The sequence below is a fragment of the Nycticebus coucang genome, chromosome 5 (assembly GCF_027406575.1).
Source record: "Nycticebus coucang isolate mNycCou1 chromosome 5, mNycCou1.pri, whole genome shotgun sequence".
Taxonomy (NCBI): Eukaryota; Metazoa; Chordata; class Mammalia; order Primates; family Lorisidae; genus Nycticebus; species Nycticebus coucang.
Genome location: NC_069784.1, coordinates 21097311 through 21116990, shown reverse-complemented (window position 1 = coordinate 21116990; position 19680 = coordinate 21097311). Strand labels below are relative to the sequence as shown.

The window sequence follows — 19680 nt, the reverse complement described above, 5'->3', positions numbered from 1 at the left end:
ATAGTTTCAAGAATAAGTGAAAGATGAACACCATCAACTGAGGCAAATAGATAAAAGCACAAAAGGATTGAAAAGGATCACTAGAGCTGGTCATCGTCATAGCTTAATGAGGTTCTTTAGGATTTATTATACCATCCCCTTTACTTTTTTTTTTTTGAGACAGAGTCTCACTATGTCACCCTGGATAGAGTGCCGTGACATCACAGCTCACAGCAACCTCAAACTCTTGGGCTTAAGCAATTCTCTTGCCTCAGCCTCCCAAGTAGCTGGGACTATAGGCACTCTCCACAACACCCGGCTATTTTTTGGTTGTAGTTGTCATTGTTGTTTGGCAGGCCTGGCCTGGGTTGGAACCCGTCAGCTCTGGTGTATGGGGCTGGCGCCCTAGCCCAGTGGTTCTCAACCTTCCTAATGCTGCAATATATTTTCATTGTTTTAAAAAGGGGTCATGACCAACAGGTTGAGAACTGCTGCTAGCCGTTAAGCTACAGGCGCCAAGCCCATCCCCTTTACGTTTGTATGTTTAAAATGCTAAACAATAATACTGTTAAAAGTTTTAAAGGCCCCTAGATTTGATAATTACATCACTGGTAATCTTAGAATGGTTTTAAAAGTATGATGTAAACGACAACAGTCGTCCAAGAATGTGTCTTCATAATTATCTGTGAAATTCTCAAAATACACAGGCCCTGGTTCCACACAATGAGATTTTAATTATTAGTCACATCCTAGAGCTCTTGCTAAAAGCACAAATTGCTAAAAAAAAATCCGACTCAAAATTCCCAGGGGAGAAGCCTGTTAACCACCACATTGAAGAATTTCAGGAGATAGTTAAGAGAGAAATTTGGGAAACATGAGTTCAGAAAGTCTTAAAAAATGCAAAGAATGCTTTTTGGTCATTCTTAGCCTCACAGGTGATTCTGACTATATTCCTCCAATTGAGAATTACTAGTTTAAAAGTAAATAATAGGAAGTAAAAGGCACATGGAAGGTAAACTTTTCAAATGGTGGGAAGGGAAGAGATAACGGGGAGGGCCAAAGTCTAGGAAAAGTTAAGTCATTTTTAGTTTAGGGAACACATAAGCAGTCTGGGGAAGACCAGGAAAAAAACAAGAAAAATATCAGATGCAAATAAGGGAAGACATGATGATAAAACAAGTTCCCAGATGAAAAGCAAAGAAAAATATTTTCCCTCACAGATAACACTAAAGACAACATTTATTGAGCTCACATCTAATGGTCTCAATCTCCCTAATGCAAGAGAAGAAATAAGAATATGAGAAGTGAGAAGAATAAGAATGAAATTTGGGATATGTGATAAAAAGGTCTGGAATAGCCACTACAGGGAACACATACTTTGATAGTTAATATGTAAAATTATTATGAACTGAGTGAAAATCTTGTAAACACAGGACTGGCACAATTATATGGTATTTTTTAGCAAGATAGACAATTAATAAAGCTAACCACAAATAGCACAGTGCTGAAAACTGCTAACTGGTAAAAGAATAAAATTTCTTATTGAAATGAACGCCCATGAGTGCCCAGAGCAGCAAGTGAAGGCAAAACCAAATGATACAGCTGGAGAATTACCAAAGATTGATGGTTATTTGATGGGGGAAAACATTTAAAAGCAGGGCAGCGCCTGTGGCTCAATGGGTAGGACACCAGCCCCATATACCCGGGGTGGCAGGTTCGAACCCGGCCCCGGCCAAACTGCAACAAAAAAATAGCTGGACGATGTGGCGGGCACCTGTAGTCCCAGCTACTTGGGAGGCTGAGGCAAGAGGATCATCTAAGCCCAAGCGCTATAGGTTGCTGTGAGCTGTGACACCACAGCACTCTACCAAGAGCGACAAAGTGAGACTCTGTCTCTAAAAAAAAAAATAATAAAAAAATGAAGAAAAGATTTAAAAGGGTATTGTATCAGCACTTGACAGTGAAAGATTTTTAAACCATGACCAGAGCTGACCATGAGCAGAGGCTAGATGTTCTGAGGAATGACAACAGGAGGAGAAAGAAATGTTAAACAAAGCGAAATCACTGAGTCATGTGACTCCAATGTTTCTTGAATTTTAACATGGATATGAATCTACTGGGATCTTGTTAAAATGAAGATTCTCATTCAGTGGGCCTGGGTATGACCTGAAATTCTGCATTGCTAATAAATTTCCAGGTGATGCTAATACTGTTGGTCCATAGGTCACATTCTGAGTAATAAGGTTCTAGAAGAGTTCTAAACTCAGGTGCTTTCTCTACAATATTCACACGAGCAAGACATGTCCACCAGTGTCCTCTCCCATTTCATGAATGACTCAATAGTGTAGCTTGAAAATAATATATAAAAATTCTAATTTTGTGTTCTTCCCTCATTAAAAATTATTTTCATACATGAACAGAAACTACTAACTTCTCAAAAGTTATGACAAAGAGTAACAATCTAATTTTTCCTAATTTCACCATGATACTCTTATCTTTTTGATAAGGGTATCATAGCTACTAAATTAAGTACCATACCTCCCATAAACCTGGATTTCGATTCAGGACTGTATTCATTTTTTTTTTAATGTATTGTCAAGAATGTAGTAAACAGTGATGATATGATTAACAGATAAGAAAATAGGCCCCCCACAAGGAGCAAGCCAATATAACTGAGATTATTCAGCTTGGAAGTCACTGGTTGAGGGATAATTAAATTGAGGATCATTAAATATCTATCAGGTTTCTTCACAGAGGAGCTGTTACCACAATAGCCAAAATAAATGATACTTCTTTAAGCTACAAAACATTTACTTACTAACATAAGTAACAGACTAATGAAAAACTTTAGCATAACAGATCACTTCAGTATAGAATGATTTTAAGTTATGTATGATTTTCTAATGACTCACAGACTAAATTCTAAAATTTATTTCTGTTAATTTCCTGAATAATAATAATTTCTTATTTGTACAGTATATAATAAATTTTATGTCAAAGTAGACTCAAACAATACCAAATCTCAAAAACGCTAAAGAGTAGTCCAGGTATACCCAATTGTTCACATCTGAGTTGCCTAATATGAGGAGCAAACTTTTTCTCTGCTGCCTTCCTGATTCCATAAGGGGGTGTCTACTGGAGCAAATGTCTGTCCTTGGCAGAAGAAACTGGCTGTACATAATTCATTCCATTCTGGGTCTCCTCTTGTGGGTCGTCCCAGCAAATGAAAAGGTACATTCCAGTTTGCTCTATGCAGTGTGGTAAACTAGGGGAATCCTGTTCCTGTCCATATGGGCTGATAACAGAAGTTGGGGGAATTTACAGCTATCTAAATCAGGAGCAGAATATTAAAGTACACAATAACTACTACATGCCTAGGACATAGTCTCCAAGTTTATCTTATTTTTAAATCAAGAATAAAGCTGACATTCTGATTCTAGCCAACTCTTACGTATCTCTCAACTAATTCAGAGCTAGAAAGGGGATAAGAGAATAATCACTTAATATTCCTCTCCTGGCCAATCACAACAATTAGGAAAAAATCCAAGATGCTAAGTAAAATTTGTGAACATGAGTACTAGATTGAAATATCAAAAAGGGTTACTATGTCACCATTTAATTATTACAGTACTACGTTATTACCTGAAAAGCTTTTGCTCTGAAATCTTACCTTAACAAAACGTTCATATCGTGCCTTCACTATTGGATTATTTAAAATGCTTGTAGCAGTCAAGACACTCTCTCGTTTTATTTGTTCCTTATAAGCCTATTAAAAAAAAAGCACACACACATACACTGAGGGTACTTGAAAACTGTGAGATGAGAACTATTCCTATAATTGAAACAGCATTTATGGGCCAGGCATGGTGGCTCACACCTGTAATCCCAGCACTCTGGGAGGCCGAGGCAGATAGATGGCTAGAGCTCAGGAGTTTGAGATCAGCCTGAGCAAGAGGCAGACCCCATCTCTACTAAAAATGGAAAAACTAGCTGGGCGTTGTGGTAGTTGCCTCTAGTCCCAGCTACTCAGGAGGCTGAGGCAAGAGGATTGCTTGAGCCCTGAGAGTTTGCCCCAGGGTGACAGAGCAAGACTCCGTCTCAAAAAAAAAAAAAAAAGAAAAACAGCATTTATGTTCAAATTCTTAGATTTAAATGATTTACTGTCTCACAAAGCTATGGAGCAGTGATTTTCAACCGGTGTGTCATAGCACACTTGTGTTCTACAAAAGGATCTTAGGTGTGCCACAAAAAAAAAAAAAAAAAAAAAAAAAAAATTTTTTTTTTTTTTTTTTTTTTTTGCAGTTTTTGGCCAGGGGCAGGTTTGAACCCACCACCTCGGGTATATGGGGCCGGCGCCCTACTCATTTGAGCCACAGGCCCTGCCCACAAAAATTTTTAAAGATCATCAATTAAATTATTTTTGAAAGATGTTCAAAGCACAGTACTTTCACTCTTTTTTTGATCAACATAATTTAAACAGTTTAACTATAAGTTCGAGTGTGCCGCGAGATAAAAAAAGGTTGAAAACACTGCTATACTAAAAAGGTTGAAAACACAACTACGACTATGACCGTGATCCGAATCATCTATAAATTAAAGATTCAAGCCCGTCAGCTTCAATAAAAAACTCAGTACCCAAATACTACTAGAACTACTAGACAGTCGCTTTCTCTTCTTTCTGCTCTACATCTTCCTCCCCAGCTTGACTAATTTGCTTTTTTTTTTTCTTGGAAACAGAGTCTTACTCTGTCACCCTCCATAGAGTACAGTAGCTTCACAGCTCATAGCAACCTCAAATCCTTGGGCTTAAACGATTCTCTTGCCTCAGCCTCCCGAGTAGCTGGGACTACACGTACCTATCACAACACCCGGCTATTTTTAGAGATAAGGGTCTCACTCTGGCTCAGGCTGGTCTCAAACCTGTGAGCTCAGGCAATCCACCCACCTGGGCTTCCCAGAGTGCTAAGATTACAGGCGTCAGCCACCATGCCTGGCCTCAGCTCAACTAATTTTCATGCTATAAAAAAGAATAATTTGTCATACAAGAGAAATTAGTCTTCCTCCAGGCTGTCATTATCCAGGGGTCCTCAAACTCCACATGAGGCGGTGTGATTGTATTTGTTCCCGTTTTGTTTTTTTACTTCAAAATAAGATATGTGCAGTGTGCATAGGAATTTGTTCTTTTTTTTTTTTTGGCCGGGGCTAGGTTTGAACCTGCCACCTCCGGCATATGGGACCAGCGCCCTACTCCTTGAGCCACAGGCGCCGCCCTGTTCATTTTTTTTTTTTTTTTTAAACTTTAGTCCTGCCCAACAGTCTGAGGGACAGCAAACTGGCCCCCTGTTTAAAAAGTTTGAGGACCTCTGTATTATACAGAGGAAGAAAGATAATAATATGGAATGTCTAGTTGTCAAGAAGGTATCAAAGGAATATCAAGAAAAAGGAAAAAGATTAATAAAAGACTATATATGCTCAAAGTACCTAAAGAAGTCTGAATTAAATGAGGTTCACTTCAACACAAAATAGAAATTTAAGATTCTGGCACGCTCTACTTAAAACTTAAGTCTTTAATAGTTATTCTTTAAATTTGCTTTTTTTTGGAAACAGAATATCACTTTGTCACCCTGGATAGAGTGCCCCGGTGTCATACCTCACAGCAACCTCAAACTCTTCGGCTAAAGCGATTCTCTTGCCTCAGCCTCCTAATTAGCTGGGACTACAGGTGCCCGCCACAACACCTGGCTATTTTTAGAGACCAGGTCTAGCTCTCGCTCAGGCTGGTCTCAAATTCATGAGCTCAGGCAATCCACCCACCTTGGCCTCCAAGAGTGCAAGGATTACAGGCATGAGCCTTGGTCCTTGGCCCTAAATTTGCTTTCTTAACAAACTATTTCCCCACAACATGAACATTAGTGTTGCTTGAAGTAACTTTGACTAAATAAAGCCAGCCAATATAAAAAAGAATATGCTAATATAATAAAAAAACAAAACAGTACACCTGTAGTCCCACCTACTGGGGAGACTGAGGCAAGAGAACTGTTTGAGCCCAGGAATTTGAGGTTGCTGTGAGCTATGATGCCACAGCACTCTAACGAGGGCGACAAAATAAGACTCTGTCTCAAAAAAAAATAAATGAATAAATAAATAAGTAAAACAGTAAATTGTCCAGGGATACTCTACTCAAAAAACGTAACAATAGTCAGGCACAGTGGCCTGTAACCCCAGCACTCTGGGAGGCTGACATGGGTGGATTGCTTAAGCTCAGGAGCAAGATCAGCCTAAGCAAGAGCGAGACTCTGCCTCTACAAAATAGCTGGGCATCTATAGTCCCAGCTACTTGGGAGGCTGAGGCAAGAGAATTGCTTGAGCCCAAGAGTTTGAGGTTGCTATGAGCTATGACACCACGGCACTCAACCCCAGGGCGCCTAAGTGAGACTCTGTCTCCAAAAAAAAAAATAATAAAAGAAGATAATAACAATCCTACATTTTGGGTGGCGCCTGTGGCTCAAGGAGTAGAGCACTGGTCCCATATGCCGGAGGTGGCAGGTTCAAACCCAGCCCCGGCCAAAAACCACAAAAAAAAAAAAAAAAAAAAATCCTACATTTTAATTTTTTTCCCCCAACCATCAGAAAAAAAAAAATCAGTAATAATCAAATCTTTCCTTTTTGTTCTAAAGCACATACCTATATACTCACAAAATTATTTTGTATCAACTTAAAAAAAGTTAATAAAAATAATAGTTCAATAATTGCTATGATTTCCTGAATACTCACCATTACCAGGTACTATTTTAATTGCCTTATATGTTTTATTGATAATTTAATCATTAAAACAATTACATCAAAGTAGAACGATTACCCATCCTTATTGTACAGATAAGAAAACTTAGACAAAGAAAGGTTAACTTAGTTTAACATGTTATACACTGAACCAGGATTCAAACCCAGGAAGTCTTGCCCCAGAACCTACAATCCTTTTTTCATTCATTCATTTTTGATAGAGTCTGGATCTGTTGCCCAGGCTAGAGTGCAGTGGCATCATCATACCTCAATGCAACCTCAAACTCCTGTGCTCAGGAAATACTCCAACCCCAACTTCCTGAGTAGCTACAACTATATAAGGTACATGTCATCACACCCAGCCAATTTTTTTTATTTTTTCCAGAGACCAGGTCTTTTTTACATTGCCCAGGCTCATCTCCAACTCCTGACCTCAATCTATCCTCCTGCCTCAGCCCCACAAAGTGCTAAAATTATAGGTATGAGCCACTGCACCTGGCCCAGAGCCCACACTCTTAACTACTACACTCTCCAATGCCTCTCTTGAGTATACTCAGTTATTCACATATGAAAATGATAGGATTATATGTAAAACAATGGCAAAGGACTGATGTATAATTCAATGGCTTTATTAAGACAGATCAAAATTTACCTGCTTCCCTTTGATGTGATCAGGCGATTTTAAATGCTGCTGAACTGAACTGTGCAAAGCGGGGATATACACACTACAAGCGCTGCAGTGAACAGTCTCTACTTTCATCATGTGATCATCTGCAGTGACACCTACAAAAGAAATCCAATTGTTAAAGAAATGATTCATACATTTCTGACCAACCATGTTTTCGTTAGTGTTTCCATGATTATTTATATCAATCCTGTTTATTCCAAAAATAGGATTAGTCTATAGGTTTATGTTGAGCTTTTCTGCCATACCTCATAAATCTACATATATACATTTAAAAATACATAAATTAAAATTATAATTACATTGTATTTCCTATTCAGGTTAAAAAATCATACTCTGAAGTTTATAAATCCATCCCCCAAAAAAATATAAAGGAAAAAAATGTTGATTTTGTAAAATAAAAATTTCTATAATTATGAATATGGATAAGTAGGGAAAGGGGAAAAGATAGCAAAATTGGATTCATAAGGAAAAAATATATTTTAGAACTTGAAACTGGTGATTGGGGTTGATTACAGGTGAAGGTATAAATATCATACAAGGGAAAGGTGAAATGTGAGAGAAAGTGGGAACTTTTCGGGAATTGCAAATAATTCAGTACAGCTGGGACGAAGTATAAAGAAAAGACCAAAGGTGACAACCAAAGAAAGAGAAGGGCCTAGATCAGATCAACCACTGTGTTGCGGCATACTGGTTGGTGCGCTATGACAGGATCTTAGGTGTGCTGCGAACATTTTTAAAGATCATTAGTTATTTTCAAAAGAAGCTCAAAGCACAGTAAATATGTTATTTTACTTTTTTTGATCAAAATAATGTAAGTGTGCCATGAGATAAAAAAGGTTGAAAGACACTAGCCTAGATCATAAAGAGCTTTGTGTGCCTCATCTAATAATTTGAACTTTACCCTATAGAAGATGGGGAGCCCCTGAAAGTTTCTGAAGGAGTAAGATCATGAAGTAGAATTAAACATATAATAAAAGACTGAAAGAAGGCAAACTAGTCAGGAAATGCTACAATTGGCAAGAAAACAGATGAGAGTTTGAACAAATGCAATATTTTAAAGAGAAGTAATGAAGTAGATTTGGCAAATATTTAAAAGACAGAACCAACAGGACACAATCTCACAGATATAGTAAAGGAAAAGTATTGAGGATAACTCTAGACGTCTAGCTTTGTAGATGGTGGGGGCCCTTTTTCAAGATAAATGAAGTTGATAATTGCAAATTTTTGTTTTGTTTTCTTTGTGGGGTAGGGTATGCTCAAGGAGATGATAATTTTTGGATGTACTGATTTTGTACAGTACAGTAGAGAGATACCAGCAGTTAGATGTATGAGACAGAGTTTAGAAGAGGGCTGGGCGCAGTGGCTCACGTCTGTAATTCTAACATTCTGGGAAGCTGAGGAGGGCAGATCGCCCGAGCTCATGAGTTCAAGACCAGCCTCAGCTACAGTGAGACTCCATCTCTAAAAACACTCAGGCATTGTGGCAGTGCTTGTAGTCCCACCTAATCGGGAGGCTGAGATAAGAGAATCACTTGAGCCCAAGAGTCTGAAGTTGCTATGAGCTATGACTGCAAGGCACTCTTCCAAAGATGACAAAGTGAGAGAAACTGTCTCAAAAGAAAAAAAAACAACAACAGCCTGAGAAAGAGTGAGACCCCATCTCTAAAAAATAGCTGGGCACTATAGCAAGTGCCTATAATTCCAGCTACTTGGGAGGCTGAGGCAAGAGGATCACCTGAACCCAAGAGTTTGAGGTTGCTGTGAGCTAAGATGCCACGGCACTCTACCGAGGGTGACCAAGTGAGACTCTGTCAAAAAATAAATAAAAAGAGTTCTGTGCTAGAGATATAATGTAGTAATAAACATCTTGATATTAATTTAAGCTAAGTAAATTCATCAGGAAGAAATATGAAGGGAGACAGTAATGGGACTAAGAGTACTGAGAAATATCAAATTCTAAAAGACTGATAGGATAGAGAAAGAAAAGCACCGAGAGTAAAAAAAAAAAATGAGAGAACATTAGACCAGTGAGGTGCCACAGAAACCAAGGAAAGAAAATAATTCAGAAAGAAAACAGTTAGTGAAAAATGTTACAAAAGATGATTCAAAAGAACCTATGGAAGTCAGGGTCAGTAACATCTGTCAGAGCAGTTTCAGTAGACTAAAGTAGTAGAAAGTTGTTTACTATGCATAAAGTACTAAGAAGTGAAGAAGCAGAGAACGGTGTGGGTTTTGGTTATTTAAAAAGAAAAAAAAAATTTTTTTCTACTGGTTATTTAAAAAGGAAAAAAAAAAAAAAGAGCTACTCAGGAGGCTGAGGCAAGAGAATCACCTAAGCCCAGGAGCTGGAGGTTGCTGTGAGCTGTGTGAGGCCACGGCACTCTACCGAGGACAATAAAGTGAGACTCTGTCTCTAAAAAAAAAAAAAGGTTTGGGAGAACTAAACCCTTTTCTTTAGTTCCTTTTGTTGGCTGGGGTTTTTTTGTTGTTGTTGTTTTTTAATGTAATATTTTATTTATAGGCTCCAGAGACAGAATCAAAAGAGAAGGAAAGACTGAAAAGCAGAAGAGCTCACAATTTGAACTTAAGAAGATGAGAGGGAATAAGAGGGACAGGGAATAGACAGAAAATATCTTTCTTCTAGAAGAAAAGATGCCTTTTCCTCTGAAACTGAAATGAAAGAGGTAATGGTAGGTAGTGATAAACTTATAAACATGAGAACAGGAATCAAAGAAGTTCCTTTCTGAAAACTCACTCGGGGATAAAGCAGTATGAAATGTGTATTTTATAGCTCTAGGAGCTATTGTTTTCATTGGAATGGGTTACAGGTTATGGAACATAAAATACACATGTAAATTTATAAAACTATTTAACTATATACCTTCCATAACATCTTTTTCAATTACTTTGACTGCTTCTGTCTGATTATTTGTCTGTTGCTTACGAATAGATGTTTTCTTGAATTTATTCACCATACATTCCTAGAAAACAAAATAGGAAGAATCCAAATACATTTCAATGAGCACTTAGTATATGCTTAGCACCATGCTCTTCCTATAGAAGATACAGTATCTGCTATATAAGAATTAAAATCTTTTCTCAAATTTCTGCATTCTGTGACTGTATTCAATTTCCAATTCTTACTAGTTCATTGAGGATAGTCTCTGGGTCTTCAGTGCTTGACACTATATAGCATCTTTCATAGGTATTTTTAAAAAACTGGTTAATAATACAAAGCAAACTAAAACAGATCCCAGGCTCTCTGCATCTAAATTCAAACTGCCTCCTTGACAAAATCCTCTGTTGAATGATCGTTCATGATAATAATGAGTTGTTATGAGGTTCAACTAAAATAATGAATGAAAGTATGCACCACTAACCCCAGGTGCATAGTAAACCCTCAATGAATGACAGCTAAATCTACATCAATAAATAGTTGTTAAAGGAATTCTTTTTGTGACACCTCAGCTAGAAACTACTATAAAAAATGGAATGTTATTTCTTAAACAGTACCTTCAAGTTCTATCATTATACGAATCCACATCTAATGCTGGGTTAATTTTATAACAATACTTTCTTTAAATAAATAGCATATTAAGTTTTTAGAAACACAAAATGAGATAGAAGATTGTGAGAAATGAAATTATAAGAAAGTCACAACAGATAAATGCCTCTCACTCCAAAAACAGCTACTTACATGCAAAAACTCCATAACTACTTTATCAAATTTGGTTTGTTTCTGAATATGATCTAATGTCTCCTGGTGTGAAGAACTTTCCAGATGCAGTTCAATATCTTTTTCTTCAAATGTTCGAAATTTACAAAATGAACATGTAAATGCCATTCTAAAAAGGAAAACAAGTTTTTCTTTAAATATTTATTGGTTTATTCACTTAGGAAAGAGTTCTTAAGAATATACCATTGAAACTAATTTTACCAGCATAGATGATTTCCTTTCTTCCATTTTACGAATGACTTAAATTTAGTTTAAGTCAGAAAAAACAATACTACTTTAAGTGCCTATTTTAGACAGCACAGTCATGATACCAGTTTGTATTTCTACTCCACCTTGGAGCACTGGGTAAGAAAAACAGAATGAGTGATCTATTAACTATTCACTTTAAACCTAGGCCAATTAAAATGTCCAAAGCAAACCTCAAGAAGTCTCAAGTTCCAAAGCTCTGTAACTTATTTTACATGCTGTTCATCATCAAGCTTCTAAACCACTAAAGTAGTATCAACAAAGTCAAGTGATAACACTGACAACCATAATTCATTTTCATGGAGCTCTTGGTCCTTGACGTATGACAACAGACTCCTAACTAGTTTCCTTTTCCAGTCTCATTTTCCAGTTAACTCTTTGCAATGTTATTAGATTTACTTTCCTAGTTGAGAAACCAGACTCTGAAACTAACGTCTGGGTTTATATCCTAGCTCCCTTTTGTGACCTTGGGGCTTGGTTTTATTATCATAATGAGATGAGAACCTTCGCAGATTTTGTTAGGATTTAAAAAATTAATACCCATGAAGCCCTTAGAACAGTTCCAGGCACATACTAATTATTCAGTTAATACTGTTACTTCCTAAAGGAGGTAAGAGCACATGTGGTTCAAAAGACTTCATTGGTTCAGTAAGGCTGAAACAGCAAAGTCAGAAGCCTTTCAGTTGCCATTCAGGCAATTTTCTAACCTCTCCTGTCTTCTGGTTTTACCTACCAAAACCTCGAACAATATCCCACACATAATGTGCCTTCATTAAATGTTTAAATTAGATTACACCTTTCACCTCACTAGTCACTTCACTCCACACATAGACTTCCATTTCCTGAATATCAACAAAATATTCCTATTTCTTTGCTTTTACACCAAACCACACCGTCTACCTGAGTTGCTTCTCCCCACTCGTCCTGCATCCCTAACATGCCTAGACCAGTTCAAGTATCATTTCCATCATGCAGCCTCCCCTGGTTTCCCTGTCCTCTTATTTATAAGTCATCTCTCATAAGACTACTTTGCACTTCCCTTTTGGCAATATTCATCATATACTATTGTTTGTGTATACCTGCCACACATCCATCCCTATTCTCCGTGTTCCCTTAAAGGTAGGTATACATAGTCACCTTTCCATCCTCTTTATGATGGTGAAGGCATTCAAATATCTGAAGGAATATATCACAAGAATAGTCATTTACTCAATCTCTAATTCTTCTAACAAAGTAAAACTGCTTTGGTAAATTAAAATAATTTTAGACTATTTTAAAGGATTCTTATCAAAAAATGATAATTTAAATGAACTGATATACTTTGAGTTATATCATCAGGTTTATAATTAGAGATAAGGAGAAAAACAGCTAAATAAAAGTTCAATCTTTCATTTTCTCCAAATGGCACTTATACAGACTGTCCAAAAAGTTCTTGGGTGTTAGCCGGGCGTTGTGGCGGGCGCCTGTAGTCCCAGCTACTCGGGAGGCTGAGGCAAGAGAATCGCTTAAGCCCAGGAGTTGGAGGTTGCTGTGAGCTGTGTGATGCCATGGCACTCTACCGAGGGCCATAAAGTGAGACTCTGTCTCTAAAAAAAAAAAAAAAGATTTGTGGATTCTTCCCTTAAAATTTTATCTTTTATTATAAAATGAAAGAAACAAGAAAAAAAATTTTATCTTTTATTGGAGCATACTGCAAGGGTACAAGTCAAATCTATCAACAATAGAACATGTATGTCTTAACACAATAATTAAGTAAATGAGATGAAAACTATGTTGATTAGTTTGATGTAAGCACTCCAAATTGTATAAAAAATCAGTACATTGTACCACACAAATGCATTAATGTATTCATGATCTATGTGTATATGACTTAATAAAAGGAAAAAAAAAATGTATCTTTTAGGTTGGGTGCAGTGGCTCATGCCTCTTCCTAAACTCTGGGCAACCCAGCCAGGTGGATTGCTTAAGCTCAGAAGTCCTGGACCAGTATGAGGAAGAGTGAGACCCCTGTCTCTACTAAAAATAGAAAAACTAGCTGGGCATTGTGCCAGGTGCCTACAGTCCCAGCTACTTGGGAGGCTGAGGCAAGAGGATCACTTGAGCCCAAGAGTTTGAGGTTCCTGTGAGCTATGATACCAAGGCACTCTACGGAGGGTGACAAAGTGAAACTCTGTCTCAAAAAAAAAAAAAAAAGAAAGAAAGAAAAGAAATTTATCTTTTAAAGATAAAGTTTTAGCTACCTAGAAAATTCACTAATGTGAACATTTAGTTCCTTTCATGCTACACAGAGTCAACTTGTAAAGAACAAATATATATTTTACTTGGAAAACATACTGAATTTACTTTTTTTTTTTAGGAGACAAGAGTCGCACTTTGTTGCCCTTGGTAGATTGCCATGGCGTCGTAACTCACAGCAACCTCAAACTCTTGGGCTCAAGCAATTCTCTTGCCTCAGCCTCCCAAGTAGCTGGGATTACAGGCAACTGCCACAACGTCCAGCTATTTTTAGAGACGAGGTCTCACTCTGGCTCATGCTGGTCTCGAACCTGTGAGCTCAGGCAATCTACCTGCCTCAGCCTCCCAGAGTGTTAGGATTATGGGCATGAGCCATGGCACCTGGCCTGAATTTATTTTTAAATTTTATATTCTTTATTTTCTTAGCTTAATTAGTGCTTGGAAAGATTTCACAGAAAATTATGGGGGGGAAAAAACAATTATAGTCCTTTTAAAAGATTTTCTAGGGTCTTTTCTTTTCTATGAACAATTTATATTTTGCATATATACCTGCATTTTCTCCATTTTATTATGGACTTTTTTCATTTTTAACATGGGCCTAAGAGCTGGTAAAGGGATGTATCAAACCTTACATATACTTGATCATTCCCTATAGCTAGCAACTGGTTCCTTTGGGGGCTTTTCTAAGTAATATTATAATGGGCATCTTTTTAGATTATTTTCTTGGAGAGATCAATGGGCATTGGAAATTTTCAGGTATTTTTAAAAACTGGTAAATTGCTTTCCAACAGTTACATTATACAGCCACCAGCAAACTAGGATAGGTCCTTTGCACGTTGGCAAATCAGTATTTCTTTTATATTCACTATTTAAACTTTCAGTTTATTTAAATTACCGCAAGTTTCAACAACATCCCAGACACACTCGCACTCTGTTCCCCAGGCTAGTGTGTAGTGGAGTCATCTTAGTTCACTGCAACCTCAAACTCAAGCAGTTCTCCTGCTTCAGCCTCCTGAGTAGCTGGGACAACAGGTGCAGGCCACCATACCTGGCTTATTTTTCTATTTTTTGTACAGACAGGTTCCTGCTCAGGCTGGTCTCAAGTGCGAGGATTACAGGCATAAGCCACTGGGCCTGACTTTCCTAAAATTATTAACTAGCTATCATTCCTTCACCAAATTAAGTATTAGACATCTTAGTTCTCTTAGTTTTTGAAAAAACTTAGAATGATTTTTACCTAATTTAGACATTAACCATTTCTTACATTTTCCAAGTCTGTGGGCTTTGAAGTTTTAAGTTTTTATTTAGCCAAATCTATTCTATTTTTTCTCTCATAACTTATTCTATAAGTAACTTTTATGACTGGGGGGAAAAAAAATCTCCTTTCAGACCAGTTTATTTTCTATAATTTTCCTTGTTTAAAGTTTTCCTTTTTTTTTTTTCATGTTTTTAATCTAACCTATTTGGATTTGTTCAAGATAGTATATGAACAAAAACCTAAACCCTTTTTTGTTATTATTTGTTTAACCAATTCTTCTTTTGTTCATGTCTTTGGTATATTTTATATTCTTATATATAATGCAGTCTATTCACAGTTAATAATTCTATCCCATTGATTACCTTTGACTATATGTTTAAGTATTACCAATGTTTAATGTTTCAATACATAGAAAAGCGAGTACCTACTCATTTATTCTTTTTTAGAATTTTCTTTGGAACACAGATTGGAAAAATTATGTATTTATAATATTTAGTATCTTTTCCAAGAATATCACTATTTCACCATATATGCAAATTAAGTCTTTGTGGTTTTCTTCAAATTGCGACATGTATTTCTTTTAGAAATACTATTTCTGGCTGTATTTTTCAGAGTACCATTATGAATAGAATCTTATGCTTTTTAAGTGGTAATTACATATTTGATCAGATGTTTCCTTTGAATCAATTGATATATTTGCCTTTTCTAGGAAATTATCTTTTAATGGGCCAAATTTTCGTTTGTTTGTTTGTTTGTTTGTTTTTGAGACAGAGTCTCACTATATCACCCTCAGTAAAATGCCAGGGAGCTCACAGCAACCTCAAACTCTTGGGCTCAAGTGATTCTCGTGCTTCAGCCTCCCAAGTAGCTGGGACTACAGGTGCCCACCACAACACCCGACTATTTTTTGTTGCAGTTGTCATTGTTATTTAGCTGGCCCCGATGGGTTCAAACCTGCCAGCCTTGGTGTATGTGGCTGATGCCACAACCAATGTGCTACGGGTGCTAAGCCATTGGCCAAATTTCCTAACTCTACTATGCACAAACCTGTATCCATCTCCATACTTCTCGCTGTTTTTCTCTCTTCTGCGCCTTTGTTTCTCCCGTCGAGCCTCAATTCGTCGCTTTTCTTCTTCTTCATTTTTAGGATCGGTTTTTGCTAGGATATCATATAAAAAACTAAAATCAATTTTTTATTTTCCCTTTCCAATCACCAGTACATTAAGTACATACTTACGAATTTACTTAAACATGGTAATCTAAATTGAAGTCACAAAAAAAAAACAGAGTTTGAGACTCCACAGTATTTCTGAAACTTCACTGAAGAAACTTCATTTACTTGAAAGCCATTATCATGAATTTTGCCATATTTGCTTCTCATTCACTGTGATTATGTGCTACATATTTTTCTTTAAATGTGTTCATTTTTTTCTTATTATTCTGAGCAATGATATCCTTACCACCTAAAATCATGTTAAACACCACATACTTTGGGAAGCATTAGAGTAACCTCACCTAACATGTTAATGTAAAGGAATCCAATGAACACTGGGAAGCCCTGGATACAAGAATTCGGATTTATACTGCAGTAGCTCTCCCCCCAAAAAATTTATTTTTGGAGGGCGGGGAGACAAGGTCTTACTCTGTTGCCCAGGCTGGGATGTAGTGGCACAATCACCACTTTACTGCAACCTCCAACTCCTGGTCTTTGCTTCCTGAGTAGCTAGGACTACAGGTGCGTGTCACCACACCCAGCTAATTTTTTGAATTTCTGCAGAGACAGTCTTACTATGTTGCCCAGGCTAGTTTCAAACTCCTGGCCTCAAGCAATCCTCCCAGCTCTAACTCCCCAAGTGCTGGTATTACAGGTGTGAGCCACTGTGTTCAGCTCCAAAATTTCTTAAAATGTATAAACTCCAAATTAAAAGTAGATTCTTTTTCTTTTACATTTATATTATGACAAAATACACAAAATAGAAAATTTACCAATTTAACCATTTTAAAATATATAATTCAATTGAATTAAGTAATTCACAATGTTGTGCAGAACTTTTGCATCACTCCATTAAGCAGTCACTCCCCATTTCAATTCTACCCCAAGGTCCTGGAAACCATTAATCGTATTTCTGAATTTGGACCTATTCTGAATATATGTCATATAAAGGCAACCACGTTGTCTGCTGTCTTTTTGGTCTGGCTTCTTTTATTTAGCATGGGTTTTTTGTTTTGGGATTTGTTTGGGGTTGCTTTTTTTTTTTTTTTTTTAAGACAGAGTCTCCCTCTATTGCCATGCAGTCAGCCTAGCTCACAGCAACCTCAAACCCCCAGGTTTAGGCAATCCTCCTGCTGCAGTGATAGCTGAGACTACAGGTGCCTGCCATAACACCTGGCTAATTTTTCTATTTTTTTGTAGAGAGTGGTCTCAAACTCCTGAGCTCAAGAAATTTTCCCTCCCTGGCCTCCCAGAGTACTAGGATTACAGGTATGAGCCACCATGCCTAGCCTATTTAGCATGTTTTCAAAGATCATCCTTGCCTAGCTGGGTGTGGCTCACGCCTATAATCCCAGCACTTGGGAGGCCAAGGCTGGGTGTGATGGCTCACGCCTGTAACCCTAGCACTCTGGGAGGCTGAGATGGGTGGAATGCCTGAGCTCACAGGTTCAAGACCAGCCTGACCCAGAGTGAGACCCCCATCTTGAAAAACTAGCCAGCCATTGCAACAAGTGCCAGTAGTCCCACCAACTTGGGAGGCTGAGGCAAGAGGATCACTTGAACCCAAGAGTTTGACATTGCTATGAGCTAAGATACCATGGCACTCTACCAAGGGTGACAAAGTGAGACAGAAAGAAAAACAAAAACAAAGATCATCCATGTTGTACCATGCATGTCTCAGTACTTCCTTCCTTTTTATGGCTTAATAATATTCCGTTATACAAATACACCACTTTTTAATTCTTCACCTGTTGATGAACATGTATACTGTTTCCACTTTTTGGGTACTGTGGATCATGCTGCCATAAGCATTCATACACAAGTTTTTGCTTGAATACCTCTTTTCAGTTCGTTGGAGTACATACCTACAAGTGGAACTGCCGAGTCATATGAACGCTTCATGTTTAATTGTTAAAAGTTGTGAGAAACAGATTAGTGGTTCCTGTTTCTAATCTGTTTCTCACAACTTTATTTTCCCATTAGTTTCTCACTAACTTTATTTTCCCATTAGTAAAATGTGAGGGTTCCCATTTCTCACTATCTTTGTCAACACTTGTTATTTTTCACCTTTTTAATTATGACCATCCTAGTAGATAGGCATTGCAACCTCATTTTGAGCAGATTCTTTCTTATAATACATTTAACTTTACACTTGAAAAAAACACATCTATTTTCTTGTAAACTTTTTATTTTATGCGTTATTTATCCTTTTGGATTGTGTCTGGCCTGAGTAGCTGCAATTTTTTTATGTCATTTTTCTGGAATGCTACTTCTTTTTTTTGAGAGAGTGAGTTTCACTTTGTCACCCTTGATAGAGTGGCATGGCGTCACAGCTCACAACAACCTCAAACTCTTGCGATTCTCTTGCCTCGGCCTCCCAAGTAGCTGGGATTACAGGCGCCTACCACAAAGCCTGGCTATTTTTTACAGATAAGGTCTCACTCTTGCTCAGGCTGGTCTCAAACCTGTGAGCTCAGGCAATCCACCCACCTCAGCCTCGCAAGTGCTAGGATTAAAGATGTGAGCCACCACACCCAGCCTTGGATTGTGTCTGGAAAGGTACCTAGCATAAAAATCATGAAAACTTGAAAACTCATAAACTTAACAGTAAACAAATATTTAATTAAGCATTTGCTATGTATACGGTGAGATGAATTTCAAAATTATACAAAATACCTCAAATTTGGGCGGCGTCTGTGGCTCAGTGAGTAGGGCGCTGGCCCCATATGCCGAGGGTGGCAGGTTCAAACCCAGCCCCAGCCAAACTGCAACAAAAAAATAGCCGGGCGTTGTGGCGGGTGCCTGTAGTCCCAGCTGCTCAGGAGACTGAGGCAAGAGAATCACGTAAGCCCAAGAATTAGAGGTTGCTGCGAGCCGTGTGACGCCACGGCACTCTACCCGTGGGCGGTACAGAGAGACTCTGTCTCTACAAAAAAAAAAAAAAAATACCTCAAATTTGGCTTGGCACCTGTAGCACAGTGGTTACAGTGCCAGCCACATACACTGAGGGTGATGGGTTTGAACCCAGCCCCTGCCAGCTAAACAACAATGACAACTGCAACAAAAAAATAGCCGAGCATTGTGGTGGGTGCCTATAGTCCCAGCTACTTGGGAGGCTGAGGCAAGAGAATCACTTAAGCCCAAGAGTTTGAGGTTGCTGTGAGCTGTGATGCCACAGCACTCTACCACTCTACTGAGGAAACATAATGAAACTGTCTCAAAAAAAAACAAAACAAAAAACTATATGATACGTTGTACCTCTAGCCAAATGACAATATAGTTCCCTATTTACTAATTTTCTACAAGTTATGTATGTACTCTACAATGTAGCAAGACCTTATATCCTGGAAAATTCAGATGTCTTTTAAAATGCCCATTTACATCTGACAGAGAAGGTCTAATTTAACTAATGGATTTTTGCCTTCATTCTCAGCTACACCATACTATTCTCAAGTTTTGTTTGAGACAGAATCTCAAGCTGTCACCCTGGGTAGAGTACCATGGCATCAGAGCTCACAGCAACCCTTGGGCTCACTCCTACTCTT

General features: G+C 37.8%; 1 protein-coding gene across 4 annotated transcripts in view; it reads right to left on the bottom strand.

Annotated features, from left to right (window-relative positions):
* The window catches only part of ZNF326 (zinc finger protein 326), a 54269-nt gene that overhangs the window by 9485 nt on the left and 25104 nt on the right, over positions 1-19680 (bottom strand). For all 4 annotated transcript variants that reach the window (XM_053591404.1, XM_053591406.1, XM_053591405.1 and 1 more), the window contains 5 exons: positions 15970-16081; positions 11145-11292; positions 10329-10428; positions 7412-7542; positions 3650-3745 (listed from right to left, as the gene is read on the bottom strand). In XM_053591404.1, coding sequence (XP_053447379.1) covers positions 3650-3745; positions 7412-7542; positions 10329-10428; positions 11145-11292; positions 15970-16081 — 587 coding nt within the window. The remainder of the gene's footprint in view (positions 1-3649; positions 3746-7411; positions 7543-10328; positions 10429-11144; positions 11293-15969; positions 16082-19680) is intronic.